This window comes from Triticum aestivum, chromosome 5B, assembly GCF_018294505.1.
Source record: "Triticum aestivum cultivar Chinese Spring chromosome 5B, IWGSC CS RefSeq v2.1, whole genome shotgun sequence".
NCBI classification, from domain to species: Eukaryota; Viridiplantae; Streptophyta; class Magnoliopsida; order Poales; family Poaceae; genus Triticum; species Triticum aestivum.
The window spans coordinates 441,136,266-441,151,251 of NC_057807.1; the positions used below are offsets into that span (position 1 = coordinate 441,136,266).

Genomic DNA, 14,986 nt, shown 5'->3' on the forward strand with positions numbered 1-14,986 from the left:
TTTCTGAAAGATTAATTTCTGATAATGCTCTTATAGCTTTTGAATGTATGCATTCTTTGAGCACGCTAAAGATAGTCGAGGCGAATTTTGTGTTTATAAATTGGATTTAGCAAAAGCATATGATCGGGTGGATTGGCACTTTCTGAAAAGGATGATGGGTGCGTTGGGCTTTGATGCAGTTTGGATAAAATGGATTATGGCTTGTGTCACATCTGTCAAATTTTATGTGCACTGTAATGGTCAACTTTTGGAAACTTTCTCCCCATCTTGTGGTCTCAGGCAAGGGGACCCTTTATCTCCATACCTATTTTTGTTGGTGGCGGAAGCTCTTTCTTTGTTGCTTTAGGATGCATGTGCTAGAGGAGCTCTCCAAGATTTCAAGGTGAATAGGCACGCTCCGGGTATCTCTCATTTTTTATTTGCCGATGATTGCCTTATGTTTTTCAAGGGGTCCATTGATCAAGTGTTGACAATTAAAAATATCATTTCAACTTATGAGAAGGGGACTTGACAGTTATTGAGCGCAGATAAATGCTCTATTATGTTCGGGAAGAAGTGTAGTATGGAAAATCAAGTGTCCGTCATGGTAATCTTGAATATTACTGTTGAAGGTTTTGAGGATAAATATCTTGGGATTCCTGTGCCACAAGGAAGAATAAAGGCGGGTAAATTTCAATCTACTAAAGAAAAAGCTCTTAAAATTTTATCGGATTGGATTAAAAAATATGCATCTAGTAGGGCGAAGGAAACGTTGATCAAATCATTTCTTCAGCTCTTCCAGTTTATGCCATGGGTATCTTTAAGTTCCCGTCATCTCTTTGTGAGGAGCTATCTCATATTATAAGGAACTTTTGGTGGGGTGACGAGGATGATAGGAGGAAAACTCATTGGTTGGCTTGGGACAAACTGACTATGCCTAAAGGTGAGGGAGGTATGGGTTTCCGTGATCTTAGATTATTTAACCAAGCTCTTCTAGCTAAACAGGCTTGGAGATTGGTGGTTAACCCTGAGTCCTTATGCGCAAAGGTGATGAAGGCGAAATATTATCCCTAGGGGCATATCCTTGACACTGTTTTTCCACAATCAGCCTCGCTTCCTTGGCAAGGTATTCTGCATGGTTTAGACCTGCTTAAATCGGGTGTTATTTGGCGAGTATGTGATGGCTCTAATATTAATATTTTGAGAGATAATTGGCTACCAAGAATCTCTGGTCTTAAGGTTACTGCAAAGAAGAATATGACCAGGATCAAATGGATGTCTGACTTAATTCTGAGCGGACCGAGGAGATGGGATGAGAATTTGGTTAGGCACTTATTTTATCCACATGGTGCAGAGGAGATTTTAAGTCTACATCTTCAGTCGTCAGGGAAAGCTGATTTTATAGCTTGGCATTTTGAGAAGAATGGTTTATTCTCGGTTAAAAGCGCGTACACGCTTGCGCTTAATCTAAAGGAATGTAAAGAAGATGAAGGGCAATACAGTGGCGCGGTGTTGGAGGAGAGGAAGATTTGGGATATTATTTGGAAGGCCAATGTTCCTCAGAAGATTCATATTTTTGCTTGGCGTGTTGCTACGAATAGCTTGGCTGTCCAGGTAAACAGAGTCCTGCACCACCAAGCCACTCTTAGTACATGCTCTATTTGTGGAGGGGAAGATAAAAATACGTTTCATGCGCTAGTCAAGTGCCCTAAGGCATATGCGTTGCGTATGGCAATGAGGGATATATGGGATCTTCCTGGGGAGGAGGTTTCTAAGCATTCTGGGTCTGATTAGTTTCTTACTCTTTTGGACCAATTGAATTCTACTCTGCGTGACCAAATTATTTTCATTTTTTGGGGAGCCTGACACTTGAGGAATGACTTGATATTTGATACAGGGAAGGAACTTGTCTCGGCCTCTGCTAATTTTGTGGAGAATTATTGGCCGTCATTTGTCGCAATTCAATCCTGCCCAGAGGTGGTCTCGGAAAATAAAGGTAAAAGTCTACTGTCTGGATTAAAAATTGTTCCTAATCCTATGGAAACTAAGGTATTATGGCAACCCCCTCCTTCGGAGTATATTAAGATCAATGTCGATGCAAACTTTGTGGAGAGCATTAGTGCTGCAAGTGTGAGTGTGGTGGTCAGGGACTCTTTGGGGAAGGTCCTCGTCTCTTCCTGAGATTACATTGGGCTTTGTAAAAGCGTGGAGGAGATGGAACTCCGAGCATGCATTGCGGGTCTATATATAGGTATTACCTTTCACAATCCTATAATTTTGAAGACTGACTATGAGTTTGTGGTTGCGTCCCTTGCAAATGAAATAGGAGACAGGTCTCCAATGGCTGATTTGAAAAAGGAAGCGAGGAGTTTATCAAAGCTTATAATCGTTTGGCCAATGTTGTGGCCCATACGATTGCAAAGTTTAGTTTCGATAATAGATCGGATGGTATCCTTGTCAACGATGTTCCGTCCTGCGAGGTGAATTTTGTAATGAATGATTGTAACAACAATCTTGGTTAATCAATATATGAGGTGTTTAAAAAAAACATTATGGTATTGGGGAAATTATTAAAGGAAAGATGCTGGTGGTGGATCTCCCTGTTGAACCTACCAATATTAGAAAGAAACAATTACCCTGGCCTAAAACGCCAGCTGGAAGGCTCTTATGTCAAGGAAATTGGGTTGGCGGGTATATGTATGGTTCTGAGAGACTCGGTAGGGACAGTTATTATCTCGACCTACAGAGACCTCTTCCATTGCAAAGATGCTTTAGAATCCGAAATCAGCGCCGTGTTGGAACTTGGAAGGTATCTCAATCAGTTTGCAGAGGTCGGGGCTTCCTATTATTATTCAATCTGATTGTTATGTCCTGGTTGTTGCATTAAGTAGCGAGTCATTGGACAAATCTGCTCATAGACATTTGATTCTGGAAATTAAGAGGCTCCTGGAACCGCGTAGGTTTATTCCGCGGAAATTAGATCAACGTCAAAATGGTGTTGCTCATTGTTTAGCTAATACTGGTCGTTCTGGAGGTAGCACCACATGTTGGTTGCACCGTGTGCCAGACAGTGTCTACTTTTGTATTAGCAGATTGTAACACTAATTTAGAGGAATAAACCAAATATTTTGCCCACAATTTTTTTAAGAACAGATTGCGTAATATTATGGTTTATCTTTGTTCAATTTATTTTGGACAATACATAAAGACAATAAAGATGTTGTTGGCGCGAATATTATATAAATACAATCTAACTAATTCATATAATTTTAAAAAAAGCTTACAGTAAAGAAACCACTAAACATTAGCCAATTTACCAGAAAAGAATAAGAATTATTTTATTGGTTTTTAAATAAAAATATATTCCAATGCAACATGATAAAATACGGAAAATGCTAAAAATATATAATTTGCACAATGCTATTGATCATATACTAGTATGCATATGTAACCAAAAATACATAAGACAAAAGTATGTTCTAGAAGTCCGATATTTGTAAAGGTCATCATATATGGCTCCAATTTCTTTACACAAGTCAAATAATAGGTTTTCGCTATTAAAATTTTAGAATTTTAGCCGGCGCATCGAGCGGACCACTTTAGTATAATTATTATAAAGGCATAAACATTAAAGTTGTAATTTAGTTAGCAAATAAAGTCTTAATACATCATTTATATGTGATTATATGGTGCAAATAAGGAAAAATATCAGGTACTCCCAAGGACGGGGTACTCCCGGTGCTCCAAGTTTAAAGAAATCATTCATAAATGTTTCAAAAAACTCCAGAAAAAATTATGAATGTTCACAAGAAATGTAACTACAACCCCTACAAATTTTAGATCCAAATTCGAAATGCACATTAAGAAAAAAAATGTGAAATCTGGCATGAATAGTGTAAAAGAAAAGAGAAAATCAACACTGACACTATTCACATCTGGATTTCACATTTTTGTTTCTCAATGTACATTTTGAGTTTGAACCTGGAATTTTTAGGGGTTGTAGTCACATTCCTTGAGAACATTCACATTTTTTCTAAAAGTTTTGAAAACATTTAACATTTGTTTTTGAACTTGGAGCACAGAGAGTACCGGAAGGATGGAAGTACCGGATATTTTTCCATGCAAATAAAGCTTATAAGATAAATATACTCAATCATAAATAACTATTGAATAAATACAATCGTGGTTAAGTGTGTGCAGAAGGTGGGGGGCATATGCCCCCACTCCGCCGTTATGTTCTTTAAATCACATTTTTTTAAAAATTTATTTAGGTGTGTTGTATTGGGCCCTAGGCCTTTTGCCATGGCGTAGGACCGGCCCTAGGACTTTAACATCGCAGGCAGCACTCGGATACAAAGAAAACGTCGATGTAAGTGTCGAGGACGACTGCTCGCCTAGGTAGCAGAAGCAGCGTGGATTTGATCTGCCATAGACCATAGTACATGCATTTGACTGCATCTTTCCCAGCCCCGCAGTAGTCGATGGTTAACTCCGCATCCTCATACTTGGCTATTAACTCTGCCGTTTGTGGCTTTATTTATAAAGTCAGGTATGTGTCTTTAAAAAAAATACAGATTATAAATGGACTTAGCAATCCTTTGTCAAACAAAAAATGGAAACATGCAATTCATCACATCCTGATGCACAAAGCTTGGGCAACACAATTTATACTTATGTAATTCACGAACCGGGAAGGCAGTACTCGTCTAGCTCACTCATCGCCTACAAAGCCCCGACATTGAACCGCTTCCACACAGGTTTGAGCAAAACACGTTTTTTTTTTGAGAAAAGTTTGAGCAAAACACGTGCCAGACCTAGAATTGGAAATCTTGTACTAAGTTGTAACTGACGAAGCGGGCACAATTCACTTGGCCCACTCGTCGCCTGCAAGCCGGACATTGAGCCGCCGAGGCCGTTTATCCGGAGCGCCGCCGTCGGGATCTTGGCTTGGCGTGGACTTCCGCCGGCGGCCCCGTTTACCTGCCGCAGTGTTGCTCGCATCCAGCTTAGGCGTGGACGTCGGGACTTTGGACCTCCGAGCCGGAATGCTGCTGCCTGAAGCCTTGCTAGGCGGAGACTTCCTCACACTCGGGCGCCGAGTCTTTTTAGCTGCAGGCTTCTTCTCTCTGGCCGCGAGCTTTCTCCCTCTGAGAATTGCAGTCGAGCGGATCTCGTCTGCAAGGTCCTGGTCCGCAGCCGCCATGAACGCCACGAAATCCTCGGGGATCTCGTACATCTTCCCGAAGTCCACGAGCAGCCTGACGCACGTCCGCTTGAGCGCCGGCAGGCTGTAGGTGTGCGCCATCTGCAGCCTGTCCAGCACGTTCTCCACGCCCACGTCCTCTCTCAGGCTCTCCTCGCAGGCCTTCTTCAGGTTGGCGATGCCGTACTTGTCGCCGGCGGCGACGAGCTCGCTCCGGTGCTCGAGCAGCTCCCACTCGGACCTGGCGTCGCCGTAGAGGTAGCGGACCAAGGCCTTGCACGCGCCGATGGACATGTCGGAGATGTCCACCGTGGAGAGCTCCTTCTCCCTGAGGTTGTGCGAGAACATGCTCAGGAACACCGGCGACCGCGCGGCCAGGACGGCGCGGTGGGCCCTCATGCTGCCGCCGGCCGCGTTGACGGTGATGTCCGTGAGGATGCCTTCTCGCAGCATGCGCGCGACGCCAGACTGGGCTTGCTCCACTGACGCCGTCCTCATTTGCATAGAGCGCAAAAAGGATTCTGTTTTGCCGTACTGTAATACAGAAAGAAAAACTGCATCGTCACACTAGCAGTAATATATCCTGCTGCTCCATTGTTCTCCTTACGGTTCCATTCTATTTAGCCAGAAAATCGTATATAGACAAAACAAGAAACGGATGTGCAAACGGGGCGATGCCATACATTCGGTCCCATTCATATATGAGGGATATTCTCTCTAAACTCAATGCAATATAGCCTTCAAGTACAATCATCCATGTGATGTAAATTAAATTGGTAAAGGGACCTTATTTTAAATAATTTGACAGCATTATAATTACCCTAAAATCTAATATAGCACAAAATTCGAAATCCAAATTCGATCACACTGACAAACTCAGGTGGTATATAGTAGAATTTGTGGGCGCTCTGTTTTTCTGTGTTATTTTGTAGTTTATTCAATCTCAAAATTGCCAAATTTAGGCTAAAGACTACTCATAGATGGTGGTGAACTTACTTTGTGTCTTCCTCATTTCTCTGTTGTGACTTTTTTCTCTTTATTGCGAGCGCTAATGTCGTGATTTCCATCTCTTTGCACAATCAGGGGAATGAGGAAGTTCTCTTCGAATCTCTTCAATTTTGTGTCAGGTACATTTCTTATCTCTAGACCATCAGAAAAGTCCTTCAACTATGATGTCGAATGGTCTTAGTCTCTAACTTATACTCTTACAATATCCGGAGAGCTCAAGAGTATCCGGAAAAATAAAGTTTAAGGGGCTGACTTAGACTCTTACTCTCTCCGTCCCAAAATAAGTGTCTCGATTTTATTATAACTTTGTACTAAAGTTAGTACAAAGTTAAGACACTTATTTTTGAACTGAGGGAGTATAATATTAAAAGTTGACAAATAACCATTGTACTGTAAGGAAGAAAAATAAAAAAAGTGAGCTTTACCTCAGTAATGTTGCGAAACTCGATCTCAACCAGGCATCTTGTAGATTTACATCCATCCGTCACTGTCCATGTATGAGGACCATTGAGAGGTAGGTCAACTTCTGCATGTGTGTAATACTTGTCAGTAATGTTAGATTTTTTTTTGCCCACGTTAAAGACGCAAAATAAGTGGTACAAAGCCGTTCGAAATTACCAATTGAAATGCATGTATGTGGGAAATACGAAGTCTAAAAAGAGAAGAAAAGAATACAGTATATTGTTCGAGATTTAGAACCCACGATATGAGTAAACATTCCAAACAGGTAGACCAAGGATAAATATCGTGTCATACACATTGTTTGTAACGAAGGAGTCAACATGATTAGAGTGATTTGTTCCACCAATAAATAGACCCGAGAAGAGTAGTTTACAATATATCTAGTTTTACGAAGTACTCCCCCGTTCCTAAATGCAAGTCTTTTTAAGATTCCAGTGCGAACTTTTAGTTGAGTGCTTAGTCTCGAGTGTCAATGACGGCCTGATAAAGATCATGTCATTTTTGTATATTTGAACGAATCTTGGTTCTAGATCGGACGGCTCTAGTTATTTATGAGTCGTCTAAGGAGAACATTTCATAGCAAGATAGGGGAAATAGGCTACCCTACAATATTTTGCAAACTACACAATGATCGGTGCTAACCATAGTTCACACAAGAACATTTTACCTTGACGATTATGAACTACCACCGGTTGATTTTCAGGAAAGAGCACAAGTTTTAGGGTAACGGAAGCCAAACATTTGTCCCAAAAGAGTGAAGATGTTGAAAGCGTCACCGAAGTATGCTCGTCGACTCGGACAGCGGATAGTTGCCTACACAATTCAAGTGGAACAATTAGGAACATCTGGAAAGAAAAAAATGTACAAACAGAAAATCCGTCCGCTGCAAGGATTTTGTTGAAGAACGAACATTATAGGCAAATAGGAGCAGCGGCAATACCATCTCCGTTTCCCGACAGAGAACTCTTTCTTGGATCTCTTGGTTTGCTCATGGGGTCCGAGCTCCAGCAGCACAAATCTTCCTTCGATCTCCACGTCGTTCCTCGGGACCGGTCGCGACATCTCTCCGATGGAACTTTGTTCTTTGTCGGGTGAAAGGCGGCGTGCTGTTGAGAGAAGAACCCTAGACCCGGAAACGCCAGATTTCGAATGGGGGGAAGGAGACTGGGAGACGAATTGAGGAGAGGCTAAAACGGGCATGGGGGTACGTGCACGGGGACGTGCGGGTAGGTGAGGAAATTACGGGGTGGAATTCGAGACGAGAGAGATCTTGCTCCTCGTTGACGTTGGCTTTGGTTTCCTCGGCATGCTGTTATCACGCTAATTGTAGTGTTCCAAAACTTGGCTGTGCTGATTAAATGGCTTAGCTTTTCTTTTTTTTGGAGGAACGATTAATTGGTTTAGCTTTGGGCAAGTATTTCTTTCACCATAAAATTCTGGCGAGGTTCCTTCCCCTCCTCTCTGTTTTAACTGTCTTGCCAAACTTCCATCCAAATATTTGTCGCCAACTTGGTAACTGCCGCTTGCCCAGCATTATGGCTGGACCTGTGTGAAGTATGGAATCGTAAAAAAAAAAAAAAAAAAAAAACATGGTAACTGAAATGTTGTCACCATCCCTGACATGGCGGCCCAGTTGGCAGCGACCTTGCCAACTCGTCAGACCAGGGTCGCAAGGCCACCAACTCCCGTGTGGTTGGGTCGGACTAGGTGTAGTTGAGGCCCAGCCCGGTCTTTTCGCTACTTATTCCCTTCCACACGAGGCCGAAATCACTATTCTGACCTTTTCAGCAATCTTTGCCACAAAGTGAACTCAACATGAAAGTATTTCACAATTTGACCCTTTTAGCAACGCCATAGCCCGTGACGTTTGCTCTCCATATAGAAACGCCGGAGTAGCTCACGTTTCAAATCCACATTCAAACGCCGAGCTAGCTAGTGGGCGTCGCCATGAGCATTGGTGTTTCCATGGACTAGCTAGCTAGCTAGGCGTAGCTACTCACGGTACGTACATACTGCGGCCTTACTTTTGCAGTTTCAGCCTCTGGCGTCGATCAGCTCATGCATGCCACGGTGAGGTTATGGAGGACAGTGGCAGCTCTTTTTGTGTGTTTTCTTGGAGCATGCGGCCGCAAAAGGCTGGGGCACTTGTCGCAGAGATATGTTGGTTCCTCCTAGCTAGCTCAGGCTCAGCTGCGACATCTAGGCGTACGGTGTGCCACGGATTTATGTCATAGAGAGGACACGTACAGTACTGTGCTGCTAGTATACACAAAGGGTCCTCTTGTCAATCCATTGCATGCTCTCCTGCCACGTTAAAGTTTATTTACTGTAGGATGCCACGAGCAAAAGTGAGAAGTGTACTAGTATATTGTAGATATTGGATATACGTACATGTAGGTCAGAAGCAGATATGTGTTAATTAGATGCTGGATGTCCTCGCTTATAACAAACAGGCAAGACGTTGGCTAGAGTACAAGCATGCGACACAACATGGAAACGCCAATGCTCCTGGTGTTGCTGTCCGGGGCAGAAACGCCAAAGCCCTCTGGCGTTTCTCATCTGGTCCGCAACGCGAGCTACCTCGGCGCTTCTTCTTTGAACAGGAACGCTAGCTAGCTCGGCGTTTTCATTTTGGGTAGAAACGCCGCGGACTATGGCGTTGCTAAAAGGGCCAGATCGTAAAATACTTTCATTTCGAGTTTATTTTGTGACAAAGTTTGCTGAAAGGGTCAAAATAGTGATTTTGGCCTCCACACGAAGGAAGATGTCATCTAGTGGACCAGGATCTACTCAGAAAAAATCCAGTGCACCAGGATAAGTTGGTTATGGCACAACTTGCTATTCTTCATGTTCATTTTGTTTTGTTCCCCATTTTGTGTAACCTGAATTTGTGCTTGTAATCGCTACCAACTACTCAAATTCATAGAATGTGGAACACATACACACAGAGGCCACTGGGTTGCTGAACTCGTTCGCTATCGGCTATCGGCTGAACTCGTTCGCTATCGGCTATAGGCTGATTTTGGCGATCGTTCGCTATCGGCTGATTTTGGGTTGCTGCACTCGTTTGCTATCAGCTGATTTTGGCGAACACTCTCTGTTTATTCTTTTTCAAAAACAACACACCCAGGGTTTACGTGTTGTGTGGGGTTCAAACCCGCCGGCCAGGCGGCCAGGGAGGCTTACCACTCGACTGAGTGGAGTTTTTGTGAACATTTGGGACCGAAACTGTTATATGTTATTTAAAACTAGATTTGTTCTAAATTCGATTTTTCAATTAAAAATTCAAAAGTCCTGATCTTTGCATTTTTTAGAGAAAAAATCCCTATCTTTTAGAGGGTTTTTCCCCCAAACTTCCCTGTGCAAATTTTATTTATAGGTAGCATGGCTTTTTTATTTTTTATTTTTTATTGTAGGTACCATGTCAATTTTATTATAGGTCACTGGTAATTTTTATTATTAAGAGATAGGCAATTAGTATTAACATAGCATTTTTTATCATCAAGAGGATGGCAAATTATTATTATGAGCATGACTTTTTTATTACTCCCTCCGTTTCAGAATATAAGGTGTATTTGTTTCCGTGCAAGTCAAATCATTTGAGTGTTTGACCAACATTGTACAGTAGAATAACAACATCTAAAATATGAAAGTACTTTTCATTATGAATCAAATGATATAAATTTCATATTGTGGAGATTGATATATTTTTCTAAAAACTCGGCCAAACATCCACTCGTTTGACTTCTGAAAAAACAAATACACCTTATATAAAGGAATGGAGGGAGTAACATGGTATTCTTATTATTAGAAAGATGGCATATTATTATTAACTAGATGATAGTTTTATTATTGAGAATGTGTAATTTTCATTATTTGTTGACGCGACATTTTTATTATTAGAAGGATAGCAATTTAACTATCAATCGGTTGCCATTTTTATTATATAGGGCATGGCATTTTCATTATTGTTGGCATGGCATTTTCATTATTAGGAAGATGGTAGTTTAATTATTAACAAGATGGCAGTTTTATTATATAGAGCATGACATTTTTCATTATTGTTGACATGGCATTTTTATTATTAGGAGGGTGATAGTGTTTATTTCTTTATTGGCATGGCCAAAAAAATTACATTTACACACCATTTTTATATGAAATTTTGCACAATGGTGCAACTCAAGCAAAAGAAAGTTACAGCATAGCATTTTGTATTTTTGGTCCATGGCATTTTCCTGTTTTTCATAATAAATGCATTGTTTTTTGTTCACGGCATTTTTGGTAAGAGGATGGCATTGTTAATTTGTAATGGCATGGCAGTTTATAAGAAAAAATGTATAAGAAATGCATTTTTTTTATGTTGAAGGCATGATATTATTTACTTTTAATGGCATGACAAATTTTTTGAACACAGTACAATCGAAGTCGCTCACATACATTAGCATACACTCACCTCCGGAAGACTTAGCCAACACGTCAATCGTTATCCTCCTGACCATCCAACTCCATCCACGTCTCTATTTTGCCTTGCCAAACTTCCATCAAAACAGTAATGGTCAACTTGTTGCCAAAATTGGGTCACATTCTTTTTGCCTGAATCAAGCATGTTTTGGTCCATGAGCCTACAGATTCAAACACCGTTTCCAAAAAGAAGACTTATGTTCAAACACCATCCGATCGGCCGAGCTGTCATGTGCGCACGACCTGACATATGGCTGAGTTCTATGGTGTGGAGTGCATCACGAGGTAGCGCATCCATTTTCTTTTGCAAGTCAAAATTGGCATGAGACATAGGAGTATTAAGTATGAACCAAACACTCATGGTTATTCGCCTGAAATGTCAAGGCCAAGAACGATTTATGGGCAAAGCGTGTCATGGTGAACTTCTCCGCTTCTATCCACCTTTGTGGTTCGGCAATTGATTTCTAGCAGAGTCCTCAAAATATGGACCCCAGGAAGGTGGCGGCGGGGCGGATCTGGCCTCTCTCGCTCCCCACCCCCGCTCCCGCTCTTCCTCGCGACTCCATCGCCCCCTTCCCCGGCGGCGACCCCTGGTCGGTCCGGCGCGGCTACGGTGCGCCCAGGCCATGTTGAGCGACCGGATCCGGCCCCTCCCCTCCGTGTCGGGCTCGCCGTGACTTCCCCGGCCGTCGAGGACGCCACCTCCGCCCCTCCCCCTCCCGCGCGACCCCGGGTCCCTTCCCTGGCGCTTCGCCGACATCTTCTCCAGCTGCTGCCTGCGCTTGCCGGTTCAGCGGTGGTTTCGGCATTCCTGCCTTGGGCGCCTTCCCCTGCGGTCTTCCTCACCACCTGCGGTGGCATGACCCAGCCGCTGTTGGTGCTGCTGCCGGCCATGGGCGGGGTGTCGAACCTGTTGCTGGATGCGGAGGAGTTTGCGGCTTGCGGCCTTCCTTATGCAGGCGGCCCTCCCTCGTATCCGCCAGCACCTCCTCCCCCGGGCCTCGGTGACGGCTTCTGGATGGAGACAGCAATGCTTCTAGGGATGTGGCAGACACGGCCCCCTCACGGCAGGTCCTTGCTGGAGCTATTCCGGCCCCGGTGGTCTCGGGTCCGCGTCTCTCCGGTGTCCCCCGCCGTCGGTGCCTTTGCCGGGCGGCTCCGGCCTTGGCAACTGGGTGGCTGCGTCCCTTCCGGCTCACCTGGTTCTCCCATGTTCCGACGGCGAGGCCACGACAGTTTTGGATCTGCATCCCTCCAATCCTTGCTTGCCGGCGTTGCTAACGCCGTCGTCCTGACCTCCCGTGTGGTTTGCTTCATTGTCTGCCCCTCCCTATATGCCTCAAAGCCTCCTCCTTTTGCCAGATCCAAAGCTCGTGGGTTCGGAGGCGGTGCCACCCCCCGACGGCAGGTGCAGCCCTACCAACCCGCTTCCTACACAGTGGTTCCAGCCAACATTGGCATCCTCATCTTCGACCCCCAATTCGGCGGCTATGGGATTGCTCAGCTTCAGGCCAGGGAGAAATCCCTGCTCGGCTTGCCGGTACTAGCAACGGCGGCACCTGCAGGTGTCGTTTCCTTCTCGGAGGCGTTGTCATGGCCTTCAGCTGCGCCCCTCTTCGAGCTCAGGGGACACCCTAGGTTTGGTTCCTTCGGACCGGATGGCGACGATGTCTCGACGTCATTTTCCTTCTTGAAGGCGCTATCTTGCTCGCTCGCGGTGTCCGTCGTATTGGCTCGGGTGATGTTGGAGTTATGCCTGGTTCGGCTTGGCCACTCTTGGTTTTGGGTTTGGTAGGTTTAGCTGTGTTGTATCCTTCATTCGGGACGAGCATCCCTTCTCTCTGCTCTGAGCACCATGTTCACGCCTGCCTGCGTTTGTGTCATGTGTTGTGTTGTTCTCATTCTACTTCTTCTATCAATGGAAAGATACGCAAGCTTTGCGTATTCGAGAAAAAAAAAAGGTGTTCGCCAAAAATTAAAAAAGCTCTCCAACGCCCACGCTCAAACTCAGAAACCGCAAAATACAGCCTTTCAAAGTTCCTTGCGTGTGGGACTCGTATGTCATTAGCTAACTCTTTCTTCCCTGATTCCCCAACCCCCCCATGCACAATACGCGTAAATTTTACTTCTAGCGATAGCATGTTCATATAAGTTAGAACTATAAATAATTTCATTCATAACTAGGACGAAAAATGAATCGCATTGTGACTTATATTACATATAGAAAGCTGAATAGTAAACTAAACTAACTGAAATAGTTATGACGGCGGTGGGACTTGTCAGCGTTGGACATGTTGACGTGGAATGCGGCATTGGCGGCCTCAATCTCGCGGAAGCGGGCTAGGCTGACCACATCCCACGATGCACGGGCGGAAGCATTGTGGACCTCCATTACGCGTAAATGGGCCAAGGCGGCCTCGTCCAGGGGCGGAGCTAGGTAGAGCTAGCCGGTGTCACTAGCACCGAGTCCAATTTGCACTTGCTTAATGTAATTCATTGATTTAGTGTGTAGGTTATTGAATTGTTTGCCAGACGGGTACATGTTCTTCTATGCAGACACTGGGTAATTTACAGTTTGGGCCCACCCCTGGCCTCGTCTCACTCCGACCATGCGCCTCATCGGCATCATCAACGGATGTGTGGTCCCAAAATGGCGGTCCCTCCCAACGTCCATCTTTCGAGCAGCCTCCATGGTGAGCGCGTGGTCAGCCAACCACTCTTCCTCGTCATACACCGCTCCCTCCTGCCCCTGCCCCTTTTCTTGATGCTTGATGAGTGAGGTTTTGCTTGATGTTGGCGGCCATGGGGTTGCGACGTGCCATTGACCAGAGTGGAGAAGTGAAAGTGAAGGGGATGTGTCGGCCTTTTAGGGTGGTTTTGGGACCAAAACATTGTACCAATTATTATGATGATCAACCACATGCCAGAGAGTATTTGTGGCACGTAGGTGCGGGGGCACCGTGTTGTGTTTGTGTCGAATATTTTGTACTAGTTGGGTTACGTTTGGATTTGGTGTTGTAGTGTGGGTAGAATACTTGTAGTGTTGGAGTCGGACACGTTGTACCCTTGGCCTCTTATATATGAGGAGGCACCCCACATTGACTTGATAGCAACAGGTACGCGGGGAAGCCGACGGCTTGTACCGGCGCCCGAACGACCGGTGTTGTGGTATCTTGGGGAGGAGCGCCGTAGTCATGCCCCGAGGATATAGTCATATCGGTGAACCTCGTTAACAAATATCGTGCCTCGGTGTGTCGTCTATGATCTTGCATTAGCGTTTTATTCTAACAAGTGGTATCAGAGCGAGGTTGCGAGAAGGCTATGCGGAAGATCATCCGGAGTTACAAGGATCATGCTCGACGGGTGCCAGGGAACGTCCGATTGGTGCAAGGTGGAGCATGGCGGCGATCGCGGATGCGGTCGGTGGTGTCAGACACTTTAGGCGGGAGGCTTGAACCGTTTGATGGGCTGCGGTCCGTAAGGATCGGCTAGACGTGGCGATAGGAGCGGCGTAGTGGTTGTTGAAGACGTTGCGGAGGTGACACATTCGACTCGCGATCAGACCGGCGGCCAGACGTGGGGGACGGCCGGATAGATCGGAGTGTGAGAGCATCGAGATGATGCGCTCGGTGTTGTACAAGGGCGGCAACGCGACACTGCGGATGGATCGTGTCGGCGATGCGGGTGGCCAGGGTACGGCACGGCTCGTGCATGGATGATGCGCAAGGTGGCGGCTGTTACGGCAGGGTTGGCGTCCGTGAGTACGCACGACATGCAGTACAGATCGCTGGCGAAGATCAAGATCAGAAACTATGCGAAGTTGTTCGTCGAGATCAGCGGCGGATTTTTTCCGATGAATACATAATCGAGAAA

The 14,986-nt window shown here is 44.9% G+C and overlaps 2 protein-coding genes across 2 annotated transcripts; both read right to left on the minus strand.

Moving 5' to 3' along the window:
- Positions 1-4,705: 4,705 nt before the first annotated feature.
- On the minus strand, positions 4,706-5,712 carry LOC123116357 (BTB/POZ domain-containing protein At1g55760-like). Its single transcript, XM_044537321.1, has one exon. The coding sequence runs from the start codon at positions 5,684-5,686 to the stop codon at positions 4,844-4,846; it is 843 nt and encodes a 280-aa protein (XP_044393256.1). The 5' UTR covers positions 5,687-5,712; the 3' UTR covers positions 4,706-4,843.
- Positions 5,713-6,190: 478 nt separating this feature from the next.
- LOC123114849 (uncharacterized) lies at positions 6,191-7,788 on the minus strand. Its single transcript, XM_044536239.1, has 4 exons — positions 7,593-7,788; positions 7,320-7,465; positions 6,616-6,716; positions 6,191-6,349 (listed from the first exon to the last, which is right to left on the minus strand). The coding sequence occupies exons 1-4, from the start codon at positions 7,712-7,714 to the stop codon at positions 6,191-6,193; spliced, it is 528 nt and encodes a 175-aa protein (XP_044392174.1). The 5' UTR covers positions 7,715-7,788.
- Positions 7,789-14,986: the final 7,198 nt, after the last annotated feature.

Excerpts from the sequence above, each read along its gene's own strand:
- LOC123116357 (XM_044537321.1), bottom strand. The coding sequence starts at position 5,686 with ATGCAAATGAGGACGGCGTCAGTGGAGCAAGCCCAGTCTGGCGTCGCG.
- LOC123114849 (XM_044536239.1), bottom strand. The coding sequence starts at position 7,714 with ATGTCGCGACCGGTCCCGAGGAACGACGTGGAGATCGAAGGAAGATTT. Across the intron at positions 7,466-7,592 it reads TCTGTCGGGAAACGGAGATG|GCAACTATCCGCTGTCCGAG; the intron begins GTATTGCCGCTG and ends TGAATTGTGTAG. Across the intron at positions 6,350-6,615 it reads AGTTTCGCAACATTACTGAG|TTGAAGGACTTTTCTGATGG; the intron begins GTAAAGCTCACT and ends TCGACATCATAG.